This window comes from Callorhinchus milii, unplaced genomic scaffold (genome assembly GCF_018977255.1).
Source record: "Callorhinchus milii isolate IMCB2004 unplaced genomic scaffold, IMCB_Cmil_1.0 Scaffold16, whole genome shotgun sequence".
NCBI lineage: Eukaryota > Metazoa > Chordata > Chondrichthyes > Chimaeriformes > Callorhinchidae > Callorhinchus > Callorhinchus milii.
Window position 1 is genome coordinate 11213222 of NW_024704757.1, and position 16448 is coordinate 11229669.

At 42.0% G+C, this 16448-nt stretch overlaps 1 protein-coding gene across 1 annotated transcript in view; it reads left to right on the forward strand.

Annotated features, from left to right (window-relative positions):
- The window catches only part of dnah3 (dynein axonemal heavy chain 3), a 48024-nt gene that overhangs the window by 25458 nt on the left and 6118 nt on the right, over window positions 1-16448 (forward strand). Inside the window, exons 34-52 of the mRNA XM_042341172.1 lie at window positions 657-768; window positions 1397-1638; window positions 1884-1984; window positions 2083-2188; window positions 2762-2891; window positions 3067-3303; window positions 3734-3837; window positions 4743-5037; window positions 5650-5829; window positions 6289-6412; window positions 6990-7146; window positions 7692-7835; window positions 8566-9232; window positions 9989-10154; window positions 10779-10995; window positions 11733-11915; window positions 12351-12549; window positions 13184-15325; window positions 16017-16242. Coding sequence (XP_042197106.1) covers window positions 657-768; window positions 1397-1638; window positions 1884-1984; window positions 2083-2188; window positions 2762-2891; window positions 3067-3303; window positions 3734-3837; window positions 4743-5037; window positions 5650-5829; window positions 6289-6412; window positions 6990-7146; window positions 7692-7835; window positions 8566-9232; window positions 9989-10154; window positions 10779-10995; window positions 11733-11915; window positions 12351-12549; window positions 13184-15325; window positions 16017-16242 — 5732 coding nt within the window. The remainder of the gene's footprint in view (window positions 1-656; window positions 769-1396; window positions 1639-1883; window positions 1985-2082; window positions 2189-2761; window positions 2892-3066; window positions 3304-3733; window positions 3838-4742; window positions 5038-5649; window positions 5830-6288; window positions 6413-6989; window positions 7147-7691; window positions 7836-8565; window positions 9233-9988; window positions 10155-10778; window positions 10996-11732; window positions 11916-12350; window positions 12550-13183; window positions 15326-16016; window positions 16243-16448) is intronic.

The window sequence follows — 16448 nt, forward strand, 5'->3', positions numbered from 1 at the left end:
GGTGATAGATACTCACTGAACCTAATGTGGGAGAGGACACGAGGACACGGCTACAGTGTTCTGTGTAGTCTGCAGCTCTATAGGGAAGGATTGGATAGTCCAACGAGCAGAGTGTTGGTGGAGTCAAGCCCGAAAGTCATAAATACATGGATTAGGGTCTTGTAGCCCGAGGGGTAGATTCACCTGACCTCATGTCCCAGAGTGTTGTACAGCAGTGTTTACTGTTGTGCTTCTGTTAATAAAGGCACACACCAGGCAGATGTCTATTCTTTCTGACTTTGCTGGTCCCCGAACAATGGCAGTGCAGTCAGAGGGTCCAACACCGAGCAGGACCCTGAACAAACCCCCTGCGTGACATTCCAGCGAGGGTTTGCTAATGATACGTCTAATCGTGGTTGAAACACTGGGAAGCGAGTGGCATCTCGTGACACGGTAAAAATAACCAGGTCGGAGTTTGGTTTCTTATATTAAAAAAANCTTCTAATTCTTCAACACTCATCCCTCAGCTTGTCCATCATGGCTTGTCTGACTATAGATGGATCTAAAACTCTCTTGTTGTTAGTTACACCAGCGATCTCATGTTTGGTCTTCGGTTGTTTGATTGGAAGGCTCCTGTTCAGGTTAATTGAAGGCTCTGTTTGGTTTTGCTTCCTCAGATTTATGAGATGATGATGGTGCGTCATGGATTTATGATCGTCGGGGATCCATTGAGTGGTAAATCCTCTGCCTACAAAGTTTTGGCTGGAGCCCTCGGTGATCTGTTTGCAGGTAATTGCTCATCACTGCGACCTAACCAGTCTAGCTATATAAACAGTGTGATAGCTTCCTAGCTGTGGTGTGACCAACTGTGTTGGCCCCACCAGGTTCTGGGAGGTGTGTGAAAGTGATTTTCCGACTTTCTGCAACCTCTTCCATCCTTGCAACCCCTGAGTCAGAAGGTTGTGGGTTCAAATCCCACGTCGGGACTTGAACTCACACAGTCTTAACTTATGCTCCAAAGCAGTGAGGGGGTGGGGGGGGGTGGTTTGCATTGTCGGAGGTGCCATCCTTCGGATGAGACGTTAAACCGAGGCCTCGCCTGTTCAGGAGGATGTTAAAGATCCCACGGTACTATTAAAAAAAGAGAGGGGAGTTTCTCTCTCCTGGTGACCTGACAAACAATCCCCCCACAAATAAAAAAAAAGGTAATTTGTTTCATGGCCGTTTGTGGGAAATTGCTGTGCGCAATTGTGCTGCCACGTTTGCCCTCAGCTGCACAGTCACTCCATTTCACACCGAATCCTGTGAAGCACTTTGAGACATCTTACCGACTCTATACCAAACACAAGGATTATTATTATTTTATTATGAAGATACATTTAGGCATAGCTCAGCTCTTCCTGTGTTTATCTTTTAGGTGGGCTAATGGAGGAGTTTGCGGTTCAATATCGGGTAATAAATCCCAAGTCTATCACCATGGGGCAGCTGTACGGCTTCTTTGACCCTGTAAGCCACGAGTGGACAGACGGAGTCCTCGCCACCACCTTCCGTGAACAGGCGGTGTCTGTCTCTGAGAAGCGCAAGTGGATTATATTTGACGGACCCGTCGACGCTGTCTGGATCGAAAATATGAACACCGTGCTGGACGATAACAAGAAAGTACGTGCAATAGCTTTTCCTACTTATTTTGCCTTAATGACTGACCTAAAATAATTATTTGCCAATTTGAACAGATAAAGACAATTCCATTACATCTGACTCTCTTCACTTTCCACCAGTCATAAAAAATAAGGGCAAGAGTTATTTTATAATCACATTTTATGCGTTAAATTGCAGGACAAGACATTTGCCTCGCTATACTTTTTGCCAGTGGTTTTGTGCTGTTTTCCTTCTTCCTCTTCCAGTTATGCCTGATGAGCGGTGAGATTATCCAGATGAGTTCCAAAATGAGTTTAATCTTTGAGCCGGCTGACCTGGAGCAGGCCTCTCCCGCCACTGTCAGCAGGTAATGGGGTTCACGACTGTTGAATGTTTCAGCACAGCTTTTTTTTTTTTTGCAGCCATTCTTGGTCAAGTGTTTGACTTTTCTCTTTATGCAAACAGATGTGGCATGATTTACATGGAGCCCCACCAGTTGGGTTGGTTACCTCTGAAGAATTCGTACATGGACACTTTACCACAGTCTCTCACCCCTGAACACAAAGAACTGGTAAATCTGTACAGTGTAAAAATAGTTACCATTTAGACCAGTGAACCGAGTGTCAGTGTGTGTGTGTGTTTGTGTGAATGTGTGCGTGTGGATTTTTTAAAAAGTTACTGGAAATATGCAATGTGCTTAAAGCAGACCTAAATGTTGAAAATCTGCAAAATCCTCACTAATTGTTTAAAATAGCCCGGGAGGGAACAACAATTTACATTTACATCACGCCTTTCAAATCGGGATGACGTCTCAAAGAACTTCACGCAGCTGCCTGGGAGCCCACACCTGTTTCCGGGGGTATTATTCCCTTCAAATAATTTGGTCACTCAATCCACAACTGTTTGTGGCATGCCACGTTTCGCCCACAAAATATACAGTCAGATCACTTCTCAGTTTATTTTGTGAAGTGCTTTGAGACGTCTCGACGACGGGATAAGGCGCCGTATCGAATGGGAGGATTATTATTTAAGAATCTTCAAAAGAATGAAGATGGCTGAAAATTTCCAAGAAGCTCAGCATGGAATGTGTTGCATTTAACAATTCCACCGGGTGCAAATGGCTGTTTGGCTTCTCTGTTTTTAGATCAACGACATGTTCCACTGGCTGATGGCACCTTGCTTGGAATTCATCCGACTAAATTGCAAGTTCTTTGTGAAGACATCTCCCATCCACCTCGCCTACACGATGATGCGTCTTTACACCAGCTTAATGGGTAAGGTGGGCTGGCTCCTCTCTCCAGAGCCTGATTGGAGATCAGACTCCAAGTTCAAGCTTACACTGTTTAAAAATGCTCTCAGTCCGGGTCGTTGACTTGTTCGTGTCGTTTCCCGGTAACCGAGTTGTTGACCAAAATGCCTCGCTGTGCGGTTTTTGCTGCTCCTCCACAGATGAAATCGCTGAATCGGGAAAGGAGGAGAAGGAGAGCATGTCGAGCCAGCAGATTACCCTGTGGCTGCAGGGTCTGTTCCTCTTTGTTATGGTGTGGGCTGTGGCCTCAACAATCACCGGGGACAGTCGCAAGAAATTTGACGTTTTCTACCGTAACCTGATTTTGGGGATGGACGACAATAATCCCCGGCCAAAGAGCGTGAAACTTACCAAGAACAACATCTTTCCCGAAAGAGGTCAGATTGAAATGAAATACCAGCGCTAACAATCACCGGGTGTGACACAGCGCCTTTCACGTCGGAAGGACGTCTCAAAGCACTTCACAGGATTTACTCTAAGCATGTAGTGACTGTATATTGTGTAGGCGGTACTACGCAGCTGAAGTTAAATGGGAAATAACACAGATCGCCTTGGTTTAAAATCAATGAACAATTCAATTTTTTTTTAAGCCGCAGCATTCATTGTGTCTTCTAGTTGCTTGTTGAATTGAAGAACATCTTCACTGTCAATTAAACGCTTGCGAAATTCCTCAACACACCGGGTTTGGGAAGGTCGGGTTAGAAGCAGTGCTAAACGATGCACTGTTACTGCATTTCTCACCCAATCCAGTTGTGGGTTGCATTGTTTTTACAGCCATTGTTTCTGTTTCTCGTGGCCTTTAAACAGGGAGTGTCTACGACTATTATTTCCACAAGCAAGCCAGCGGGCAGTGGAACACGTGGACTGATTACATCAGCAAGGAATCGGAGGCCATCCCCACCAATGCAAAGGTGAAGGAAACTGTCATGGAATAATAGACCGTCTTTCGAGTCTAGGAGCTTTTGTTTTTGCCGGAGGCTGATTTCCCTGAGGTTGCCACAACAAAATATTGCTGCAAGAATCTTTAGCAATTTGTAATGAAGATTGCAGTCAATGCACATCATGGATCCAAACGTGCAGCTGATTGTATTTAGGATTTTTGACCTTCAAGTCGACTAGTATTTTGACTTTCTGCACGTCCACTAAACGCTTTATGTTTGGTTTGTTTGCCACTTTTCCAATAATCCACTATCACGTTCAAGTCAATCTGTTCAAAGACAATCAATAACAATCAATTCATTACTCCCAATCTCTGCTTGGACAATATCTGTTCAGACAGTGGGTCTCTTGAGCCTGTCCAGTCCAGCAGCCTTTCTCCTTGGATGGAGTTACCTGCAGCTGATTATTTCTAGGAGCATTCACTCGATTGCTGCTAGCAGCTTGCCTCTGTGCCTGACCGACTTTCTTTGTCTCGTCCGACAACTTTAATGAAGGCGAGAGCTCGCTATAAATTCCTTTAATAACTAGACACTGAAGAGCAAGTCTTAACATACACTTTTAAAAATCAAAAGGGCTTCCACAACATAATACTTTCCTGTCAAACCTGAGACCTCAGCGAAAAAGCTTCATCCTTTGGGCTGAGTTAACAATGGCGTATTTATTGGTGTTAATTCGTGTTCCTTCTAATACTGGTGACTTCTCCAATTATTACACAGAATGAATGTGTAGCATATGAATTATAGAATTCAATTATAAAGGAATAAAACAACACAGGCAAGCCAGGTGCTTTGGTTTTAATTTTTTTTAAATAATGTATTACAATTTTACAATATATTGCTTGCAAGAATCTTGATTTTTGTCCCTTTTGAATTGACAGGTTTCAGATCTCATTATCCCGACCATGGAAACAGCTAGGCAGAGTTTCTTCTTAAACACCTACGTAAAACACAAAATATCTATGCTGTTTGTGGGCCCCACTGGCACAGGAAAATCTGCCATGACGAACAAATTCCTCATGCTCCTGCCCAAAGAGAAGTATATTCCCAACTGTATCAATCTCTCTGCCAGAACGTCCGCAAATCAAACCCAGGACATTATCATGTCCAAGCTGGACAGGAGAAGGAAGGGAATCTATGGCCCACCTTTGGGAAAGGAATCCATTGTGTTTGTAGGTAGGAGATTTAATAGTAAGATAATTAACCTTACATTTCATATGGTGCCATTTGATCATGTCGCTGAGACATCGCAAAGTGCTTCACAGAATACACTGTAGAGCGAATTGACTGTAAAGTGAATTTTGTGGGCAAAATATATTTTTATTATTGATTTATCGATTTAGAACTTTTCTTCCAACAAACAGTTTTGGTGAAGCTGTTTAAAAAAAAAACCTACGTCTGTGAACTTGTTGTTATCTAATAATGCATTTAAAACTGCGGTTCACTTGCCTCCGCGCTCCCGTGTTTTGTGCTCACTGAACTAAACTTTTTTTAAAAAAAACAATGGAGCAGAATCTGTAAAACCAAAAAGACTTAAATGTCACTGGCAGAGAATAAAAGACATCTAATTTTTGTTAGCCTAACGTGCCATCCGAGAACAATAGATTTTAGCAGTTTGTGTTTGTTGGCGGCTTTTAAATTGCAAAGCAATCTTTATAATTTCAACAGCAACGACAACTTGCATTTATATAGCGCCCTTCACCCCAGGGGTAGCGTCCCGGAGCGCCATTTTATATTGTGCAAAAAGTGAAACTTCTGCTGAAGTGTTTCGATGTGTGTTCTTTCTAGACGATCTGAACATGCCTGCAAAAGAGATCTATGGAGCGCAGCCACCGATCGAGCTCCTTCGACAGTGGCTGGACCAGGGCCACTGGTACGATAGGAAAGACACATCAAAGCTTCACATTGTGGATGTGTTGTTCCTGTCAGCAATGGGGCCGCCTGGTGGTGGCAGGAATGACATAACTGGTAAGTCGGATTGCAAACCCTTTCGATTCGGAAATCGGTGAGATAATGATAGTGAAGAGTTATTGTAGGTCGTAGCAGCGGGAGGGTTCTGCTTTTAAGAAAAAAAACAAACAAACATTGTAGGCATTTTATTTGCAAGTCAGACCCAATCAATTAACTTCACTCTTGTAGCTTAAGGTCCTCTTACATTTAAATGCCCTTCTCATTCCCCACCTCTACGATGTCGCGTGAATATATTCTGCGAAGCGCTTTGGGACATCTCAACGACGTGAGATGTTGTTGAACCTGTTCTTATTTAATAATGGATTTAAGTACATATTTCTATGTCCAACACTGCGTAAATTACCACACTGTCATCTGTATGGACACAGGTAAACCCCTCAGTGATATCAGACGCAAATTGCTGTTTCTCGATTCATCTCAAAGTTCTGCCAGTGTCTCTTCTGTTTTGATTGACAGGCCGCTTCACTCGCCATCTGAACATAATCTCCATCGATTCATTTGACGATGATACGATGGTAAAGATCTTTACTTCCATCACAGACTGGCACTTTAACCAAGGGTTTGATGCCACCTTTATCCGGTAAGTTCTACACCTTCTAGTCAAAGCGAATCAAAATGACATTCTTCTGGGGAGCTAATACCTTGTTTTGGGGTCATCACCAATTAGATAACAAAAATAATAATAATTCTTGCATTTGATGTCGGGCCCTTATAATAATAATCCTTGCATTTGATATAGCGCTTTTCACGTCGGGAGGACGTCCCAAAGCGCTTCATAGAACATACTGTAAAGTGAGTTGACTGTATATTTGTGGGCGAACGCGGCAGCCAATTGCGCACAGCAGTGTCCCACAAACAGTCGTAGATTGAAAATGACCAATTTATTATTTTTTGTTTTGGAGGGATTATTATTAGGCTCTGTGTGGAGTAAGGAAACTTGCCCAAGGTTTCGCCCTCTGCCTGGAATTGAACTCAGGTCTCTCACTTGCAAAGCGAGTGCTCTAACTACTGAGCTACAGGACTCCACTCCAGGACTTATCACATCGTTGAGACGTCCCAAAGCGCTTCACAGAATATACCTCAAAGTGAATTGACTGTATATTTTGTGGATGAAATGCTGGTTTCATGTAGCTGTTCTAAATTGTTCTGTGTCTTAGATTGGGTAAGATACTGGTGCAAGCTACCATGTCGGTTTACAAGGCTGCTATGGACAATTTCCTCCCAACTCCTTCCAAATCCCATTATGTGTTCAATCTGCGAGATTTCTCTCGAGTCATCAGAGGGGTGCTGCTCTGTCCGGGAACCCATCTTCAGGTGGGTGATGGAGATCTCTGAGAGCATTTTGAATGTCAAACACATTGTGTGTTCTATTTGAAGTAGCCTTGAGCTATTGTATAAAAAAAAGTTTGCATCTTTGGAAAAGTGTGTGTGTGTGTGTGTGTGTGTGTGGTTGGGGGGGTGGCCGGGCAGGGAGTGGGGGGGCAGGGCGAGAAAGAAAACGCCGATAATAAATTAACTGGCAAGATTTGTTTAAGGTTCCATCCTTTGGATAAGACATAAAATGTTCGCAGGATATCTGCCTGTTCAGGTGGACGTTAAAGATCTTATGGCACTGTTTGAAATGAGAAGGAAGTTTCTCCCAGGATTCTAACTAACAATCCCTCAGATAAACTTGGTCATTCACTTCATAGCTGTTTGTGGGACATTCTCTTCTGCTTAACCCACTACCCAAGGCTTCAGGGGCTCTTACTTTTTGAACGTGGATGAAGGAGTGATATTGACCAGGACAGCATCTCTACGCACAGCATTACATTTGCAAACTGCCAGAGTTACACGCTATGAATATTTTCCTTTGCTAGGAGGGAGAGAAACTAATCCGTCTCTGGATTCATGAAGTTTACAGAGTCTTTTATGACCGGTTGATTGAGGAGCAGGACCGAGAAGTCTTCTTCCAAATAATTAAAGAAACCACATCGAGTTGCTTCAAACAATCTGTGGACAAGGTACGTTTTATTCCTCACTCAATGAAAAGTTGTTTTTTTTTGTAAAAGGTAAATCAGAAAGGCAGTTTTTACTCCAGCCCATGTATCAGTCAGCCAATGATGCGTGTTCAATTCCAGTGATTTGAAGCCAGATTTATATTTCCGGTAATCCGTTCTAGTCATTAACTACTATCTGTGTAAAGAAATACTTCCTGGTGTCTGTCCTGATACTCCCCTTTACTAGCTGAAGCTGTACCCTCTTATTCTTGTCTAAGGCACATCTTAAAATATTATTTTGGGTTTATTTTCTCAATCCCATTTATCATCCTAAATACCTCTATAATGTCTCCTTTGAAATGTCTCTGAAATGTATGTTTCGTTTTCAGTGCTGAAGATCTTTGAGTATCTCATTGTTGCTCAAAGCTCACTCTTCTTATTTAACCATTGCAATCAGGCCAGAACTTGCCTTCACTTATCTTTCCATACGTGTGCACTTACAGCAGGGGATCGCTGAATAACAATCAGGAGAGACTGAATTATTTTCTTCTCCTGGACATGTTAAGGATAGTTGTGATAAACTCCCAATACCATCCCACTAAGATTAAACTATTCTAATGGGTGTAATTCCACAGCAGATCATGTAATGCAGTTACTCACAGGAGAAACATTTTAGTTAGTTTTTTTTGAAGGACAGGGGAAAGTCAACCAACAAACTCCTTATATAATCTGTTTATATCCTATTATGCTGTAGGTTTTAAGCCATTTGACTCCATCAGGGAAAGTGACCGATGAAAATATTCGCAGCCTGTTCTTCGGAGATTACCTGAACCCAGATGCTAACGTGAAGGCCTACGACGAGATTATGGACCTAAAGCAACTTACATCGATCATGGAATTCTACCTGTCCGAGTTCAACAATGTTAGCAGAACTCCAATGTCCTTGGTCATGTTTAAGTTTGCCATCGAACACGTCTCCCGAATATGCCGAGTGCTTAAGCAGGACAATGGTCACCTGCTTCTGGTTGGCATCGGTGGCACGGGCAGGCAGAGCGCTTCGAAACTGGCCACCTTCATGAACGACTTCAACCTCTTCCAGATTGAGATCACGAAGAGCTACGGCAAGAACGAATGGCGCGACGATCTCAAACGCATCATGATAAAGACCGGCGTGGAGTCCAAACCCACCGTCTTTCTGTTCAGCGACAGTCAGATCAAAGATGAATCCTACGTGGAAGACATCAACATGCTGCTGAACACAGGAGACATCCCAAACATCTTCCCAGCCGACGAGAAGGCAGAGATTCTCGAAAAGATGCAAGGCGTGGCCAGAGCAGAAGGGAAGAGAATTGAAGCCAGTCCACTTGCACTGTATAATTTCTTCATTGAAAAAGTACGAACTAATCTGCACATTGTGTTAGGTAAGGCTTACTGCTAATCTTGCCAAAAAAAACTCTTGCTAAACCTTATACCTCTAGTCTCAAATCATAGAATTAATCCACGTCCGCAGGTAACTTGGTGACGACTCATTAAGATTTATGCCTGGCTATTCCAGTAAGCGTCCAACGCTAACGTGACTTGCTTCATGACCACACAATATAACATTACATAAATAACCCAAATAAATAAACAATTTAGGCTGCTGAATAAACAACCTAAAATAACGTTTGCAATTGAAATAGTACCTTATCACGTCATTGAAATGTTTCAAAGTGTTTTACAAGATTTACTGTGGTGTGTCATCACAGGGTATTTTGTAGCTGAACGTGGCAGCCAATTTGTGGACAGTAACGGCCCACAACTAGCCACAAAGGGAGTCAGGTCTTAAGGTGGCAGGGCACCTTACTCCAATCTGTACGAAGAAAACTGGGCAAACAGTGCCATGGAATCCAATCATTGCTGCTGCAAAAGAAAAAAAATCAGCGTCCACATTAGTGGAGATTAATTCGAGATTAATGGGTGGGAAAGGGCTATTATACATGCTGGACTGTTGAGATTAAATGCAATCTCTTTTGTCCTCACAGCCGGGAAGGTGGGGATGCAGATGGGGGAACAGGTAGCAATGCAGATGGATTGCCCATATTTAGATAATATGGATTTGGTTTCCAAAACCAATTGTTTCGGTTGTGCTTCTGTTGCACCAAAGTCCTAACCTTTCCCGGTACCTTATTTTGCAGCCATGAGTCCAATCGGAGATGCCTTTCGGAATCGTTTACGAATGTTTCCGTCGCTTATAAATTGCTGCACCATTGACTGGTTCCAAGACTGGCCAAGAGATGCTTTAGAAATGGTGGCATATAAATTTTTGGAAGATGTAGACTTGGAGTACGATGTCAGGAAAGAGTAAGTTTTCTCCCCCAAAGTTTCAAAGCTTCATTGCCATAGATCCTGTTCGATCTGCTGTTTGTATCCCTTTTACAGTGTATCTTTCTTCTGTACAAAATCATTAATTTGTTCAACCTATAAACTGGATCAAATCTGACCTACTTTACAACAACAACAGCTTGCAATTTATACAGTGCCCTTCACATGTTTTTGATTGCTGTGTATTTTTTGTTTAAATGTACAAAAAAAAGCTTTTGTATGATTTGGCGTCTTATCACATCATTGAAACATCTCAAAGTGCTTCACAGGATTTACTGTAAAGTGTAGTGACTGCGTATTTGTAGGTGATCGCGGCAGTCAATTTACGCACAGCACTGTCCCACAAACAGCTATGAAGTTAATGACCAAATTTATCTGGGGGAATTGTTGGTCGGGATACCGGACAAAATTCCCTTCTGTTTTCAAAGAGTCCTCCCGATGTGAAAGGCACTATACGAATGTAATTCTGTATTGTATTGCCATGGGATTTTTAATGTCCAACCTGATCTGGGTGTCAGGCAGGTCATGTGAAACAAGTAGGAAATAACAGTATAATCAAGAATTTTAAGGATGTCCCTGTCAACTGTTGTTTTGTCTGTGCAGAGTTGTTTCATTGTGCAAGTATTTTCAAATGAGTGCAAGGAAGCTTTCAGAAAAGTATTTTTCTACTTTGCGGAGACCTAACTATGTGACACCGACCTCCTATCTGGAGTTAATTATGACTTTCAAACATCTGATTACCGTGAAGAGACATGAAGTTGAACTGATGAAAAACCGGTACCTTGTGGGTCTTGAAAAGCTGCAGTTCGCATCTTCACAGGTGTGTTTTCTGCACAAATTTATTACTGTTGAAAACTATATGTAGGAGAAGATAATAATAATAATCCTTTCATTTGATATAGCGACTTATGACGTCATGGATATGTCGCAAAGTGCTTTACAAAATATATTGTAAAGTGGTTGGACTGTATTTTGTGGGAGATCATTCACAGGAGATTGTATCAAAGGAAGAGTTTAAAACTTACAGCTAATAAGATGTTACTCTGAGATGTTTAAACCCTGTAGACGCAATAGAATCATGATGGCAACTTTTCAGATGTCCTTTCATTTAGAGAAACCCTTGAGAATCACAAGACTTCATGCCTTTTACAAACAAAAAGTAAAACTTTTTTTAATCTCGTATTGTTATTTCGCACCACAGCACCAACCTAAATTTGGATATATCAGTCCTTTTAGGTGATTTCTGATACTATTAGGAAGTATTAAAATTCCTGAAAATCCGGTTGTTAGTTGATTGGCGGATTGCTTTTCGGGCTAATAATCCCTCTTCCACCCCAAAAAAAAAATTGGTCACTCAATCCACGGCTGTTTGTGGGACACTGCTGTGTGCATTGGCTGCCGGGTTTTGCCCACAAAATACCCAGTCAATCCACTTTACAATATATTCTGTGAAGCTCTTTGAGACGTCTCAACAACGTGCTAAGGCGCTATATCAAATGCAAGTATTAATATTATTTTTATTATTACTACTAATTACGTGTCTTCTATCCACCACAGGTGTCTGTAATGCAGAAGGAGCTGACGGACTTGCAGCCAGAGCTCATTAAAACGTCTGCCGAGACCGACAGGATGATGGTAAAAATTGAAGATGAAACAGTTGAAGTCGATGCCAAGAAAGAACTTGTGTCGGGAGATGAACAAATAGCGAACGAGGCTGCAGCTGCCGCCAAAGAAATCAAGGTACGAACACTCAGAGTCAGTAACTAGAAATAAGCACTGGCTGTTTGTAGCAGAAAAGGTATGTTTTGATATTAAACTGCTGTGAATCGTGGTGAGTTTATGTTCACTGCATCTCTCGAAGCACCTGTAAATCTGAAATGTAACTTTAGCCAGTGCCTTATCATGGCTTCGAGACCATCTCAAAAACCCTTCACAGGGTTTACTGTAAAGTGAATTGATGTAAAATGAATTAAGCGCTCCGAGACACCGTCCGGATTGAAGGACGCTATATAAACGAAAGTTGTTGTCGTTGACTGTATGTTTTGTGGGTGAAATGGAACTCCTGTGTATGCTGTCAAGCCTGTGTCGGATGCAGCTTTGTAGATATTTTATTGGAAACGGGCTCTTCTTGGTGAGTTTGAGGCCCTGTTTGTATTTGTGGGATGTGTGTTGCAGGATGAATGTGAGGGTGACCTGGCTGAAGCCATGCCAGCACTGGAGGCTGCTGTAGGAGCGCTGGACACCTTGAAACCTGCTGACATCACTGTAGTGAAGACCATGCAAAACCCGCCAGGCCCAATCAAGCTGGTGATGGAAAGTATCTGTGTAATGAAAGGAGTAAAACCAGAGAGAAAACCAGATCCAAGTGGCTCAGGTGTAGTATTTAGTTATTCATTAGATCACATTAACAATTCATCACACGATTCAACATTAAAATAAAGCTAAAACAAAGCCTTTGCATATTTGACCTTAAGAGTCCAACAGCACTTTTTCTTCACTGAAGGTGTGATGGTCTATATATGTACATATATTATATAGAGCTTAAGACAATACAATTTACACTTGTGTAGCGCCTGCCTTCTACGTCAGGAGGACAGCCGATAGCACTTGATTTCTGCAGGAGGGAAGGGGTGAAGCAGAGATACTCCAGGATGGAGGTGAGAGCAGGATGGTTGAAAGCTTTCCTACTGATGGCGGAGCAGATTGGGCGGGGGACGGGAAGCAGGCTGGTATGCGCTGAGTCGAGGGAGAAGCCGAGGCAATAAAGTAGTAAAAGGCTACAGAGCGAGGCGAAGCTGTGGAGCGATTTGAAAGTGAAGACAAAAATCTTAAATTGGATCCACTGGGGGATTGGGAGGGAGTCTTCTAGATAATACTTTTACTTTGATGATATAAATAATATATTTATATATTGATTGGTATTTAGCAGTAGAAGGACTTAAAAAATTACTTACATGAAGGCTAAAATTCGAAAGTATGTTTTTCAAGCCCTGACTTTTTTCACACAGGCAAAATGATTGAAGACTACTGGGGCCCATCTAAAAAGGTCCTTGGTGACTTGAAGTTCCTTGAAAGCCTAAAGACTTATGACAAGGATAATATTCCATCTGCAGTCATGAAGCGGATTCGAGAAAAGTTTATAGATCATCCGGATTTTCAGCCCGCCGTGATCAAAAATGTATCGTCCGCTTGCGAAGGGCTGTGTAAGTGGGTCCGAGCCATGGAAGTGTATGAACGGGTAATCAAGGTGGTCAGCCCAAAACGTGAGCGCCTGAGGTTAGCAGAAGCAGAGCTTGCTATCCAGATGGACAAGCTGAACATTAAACGAGGGGAGCTGAAGGAGGTGGAAGACAAACTGCAGAAGCTAAATGACGAGTTTGACGTGATGAATAGCAAAAAAAAGGACTTAGAAAACAGCATAGAGCTTTGTTCACAGAAGCTGGTGCGTGCCGAAAAGCTGATAGGTGGGCTTGGCGGAGAAAAGTCTAGATGGACTGAAGCTGCCCATAATCTCGAACTGATTTACAGAGACCTAACTGGAGACGTGCTTCTATCATCGAGCACCGTAGCCTATCTGGGAGCGTTCACTGTCGATTACCGTATTGAGTGTCAAGACGAGTGGCACATGTTGTGTAAGGAGAAAAAGATCCCTTGCTCCGACTTTTTCTCCTTGAATCACACATTAGGAGACCCCGTGAAGATCCGTGCTTGGCAGATTGCGGGATTGCCCATTGACTCTTTCTCCATTGACAATGGGATCATTACATCCCAATCTCGGAGATGGCCTTTGATGATTGATCCTCAAGGTCAGGCAAACAAGTGGGTCAAAAATATGGAGAAAACCAACCGGCTTGGAGTAATAAAACTCTCTGACAGTAACTATGTGAGGATTTTAGAAAACTCTATTCAGTTTGGCACCCCTGTCTTACTGGAAAATGTTGGTGAGGAGCTTGATGCAATGCTTGAGCCTATACTACTGAAGCAGACATTCAAACACCAGGGAGTAGAATGCATGCGGTTGGGGGAAAACATTATTGAGTACTCGCATGACTTCAAATTCTACATAACCACTCGTTTGAGGAACCCGCACTATCTCCCTGAGGTGGCAGTAAAAGTTTGCCTCTTGAACTTCATGATCACGCCACTGGGTCTCGAGGATCAACTGCTGGGAATTGTGGCCGCCAAAGAAAAGCCGGAACTGGAAGAAAAGAAGAATCTTTTGATCTTAGAGAGCGCAGCGAACAAAAAGCAACTCAAGGAAATAGAGGACAAAATTCTGGAAGTCTTATCAATGTCCCAGGGAAATATCTTAGAAGACGAAACTGCCATCAAAGTGTTGTCCTCTTCCAAATTGCTCTCAGAAGAAATATCTGAAAAGCAAAAGATTGCGACTGCCACAGAGAAAGAAATAGATGCCACTCGATTGGGTTACAAGCCTGTCGCTGTCCACTCATCTATTGTCTTCTTTTGCATCTCCGAATTAGCTAATATTGAACCAATGTATCAATACTCGTTGACTTGGTTCATTAACTTGTACATAGTGTCCATTGCAAACAGTGTGAAAAGTGAAATCTTGGAAGAAAGGATTGTGGGCATCATAGACCACTTCACATTGAGCATCTATAACAATGTCTGCCGCTCTCTGTTCGAAAAGGATAAGCTGCTGTTTTCACTGCTTCTCAATGTGGGGATAATGAAGGGCAAAGGGAACATTGACGAAGATTTGTGGCACTTCCTGCTAACTGGTGGCGTGGCTCTTGATAATCCACATCCAAATCCCGCTCCCGAATGGCTATCGGACAAATCCTGGTCCGAGATTGTCCGGGCGAGCAACATGAAAAACCTGAAGGGTTTTATGGAGCACGTACAGGAAAATATACAAAGTTGGAAAGAAATTTATGACTCGGCAAAACCTCATGAAGAGAATCTGCCAGATGAGTGGAACTTTTTAACTGGAATGGACCACTTGGTGGTTCTGAGGTGCTTCAGACCCGACAAGATTATCCCAGCGATGCAAGATTTCATTTCTAATGAAATGGGCAGTACGTATATCGAACCCCCAACATTTGACCTCGGAGGCAGCTATGTGGATTCCCATTGCTGCGCTCCTTTAATATTCATCCTGTCACCTGGTGCCGATCCCATGGCAGGTAAAGTGCTCACCTGAATATTTAATCATTGATACCATTAAATTTTATTGTTAAGAATAGCACTATAGGATGAGGGCTATAGAATTGAGACTAGAAACTATTTTAGTTTTGTCTATTAATTTGTTCCCGTGCAATAATCTCAGGCAATATACAATATTAGATAACTGTTATCGGTGATAACTACCGTTTGTAACAACTTAATACAATTACAGTTTTGTTGAAGTAACGTATTGATCACTGCTTTCAAATTAGCCAAGGTTGCTCAAACTTTTAGTTTAAACATGTTACAAACACTCTAATATGAACCTAACTAAATAAAATGTTTTAAATATATTTTTTAGTATTTATTAATTAAATTATTTAAAATATAAATTGTTAATTTATTAATGTTATCCAAATTTTGTTGGAAAGTGGCGTACTTCTGCCTGCTGTTCAGTTTTTTTTTTAAAAGTACTATTTGATCTGTTTTTTTTTAAAAAAAGCTTAATAAATCCTGGCTTTTAATGCGGGAGTGTGTGAAATTATAACTAGATAAATAAGGAGTAAGCTAAAGCGATATGAGGAAAGGTTCTTAAAGGAGCCAGCACATACCCAATGGGCCGAATAGCCTTCCTCCGTGCTGTCAATTTCTATTCATTACTGTGTATACTTCTTGCAATCCACTTCTCGTTGCTTTCTGCCATGCTCACAGGCTTGCTGAAGTTTGCAGATGATCTTGGGATGGGTGGTGGAAACACTCAAACAATCTCGCTTGGTCAGGGCCAGGGACCTATTGCAGGAAAAATGATCGAGTATGCTCTTAAAGCGGGAACGTGGGTTGTGTTACAGAATTGCCATCTTGCAACGAGTTGGATGCCTGCTCTGGAGAAAATCTGCGAGGAAGTAATAATCCCAGAAAACACCAAACCTGCCTTCAGGTCCACACTTTTTCTAATTCTGTTAAATATTTACGATATTCCTTACATTTGATAATAGACACCAAAATGCCTCAATGCTCTTCACAGGATTTTATTACAAAGAAAGAGTAACTGTGATTGTGTAGGTGAAAATAATGTTTTCAGGAATTTTCATTGATCCAGGAAAGGTTTTCTACAATGTTCCAAGACATTTTTTGAGCGTTTAT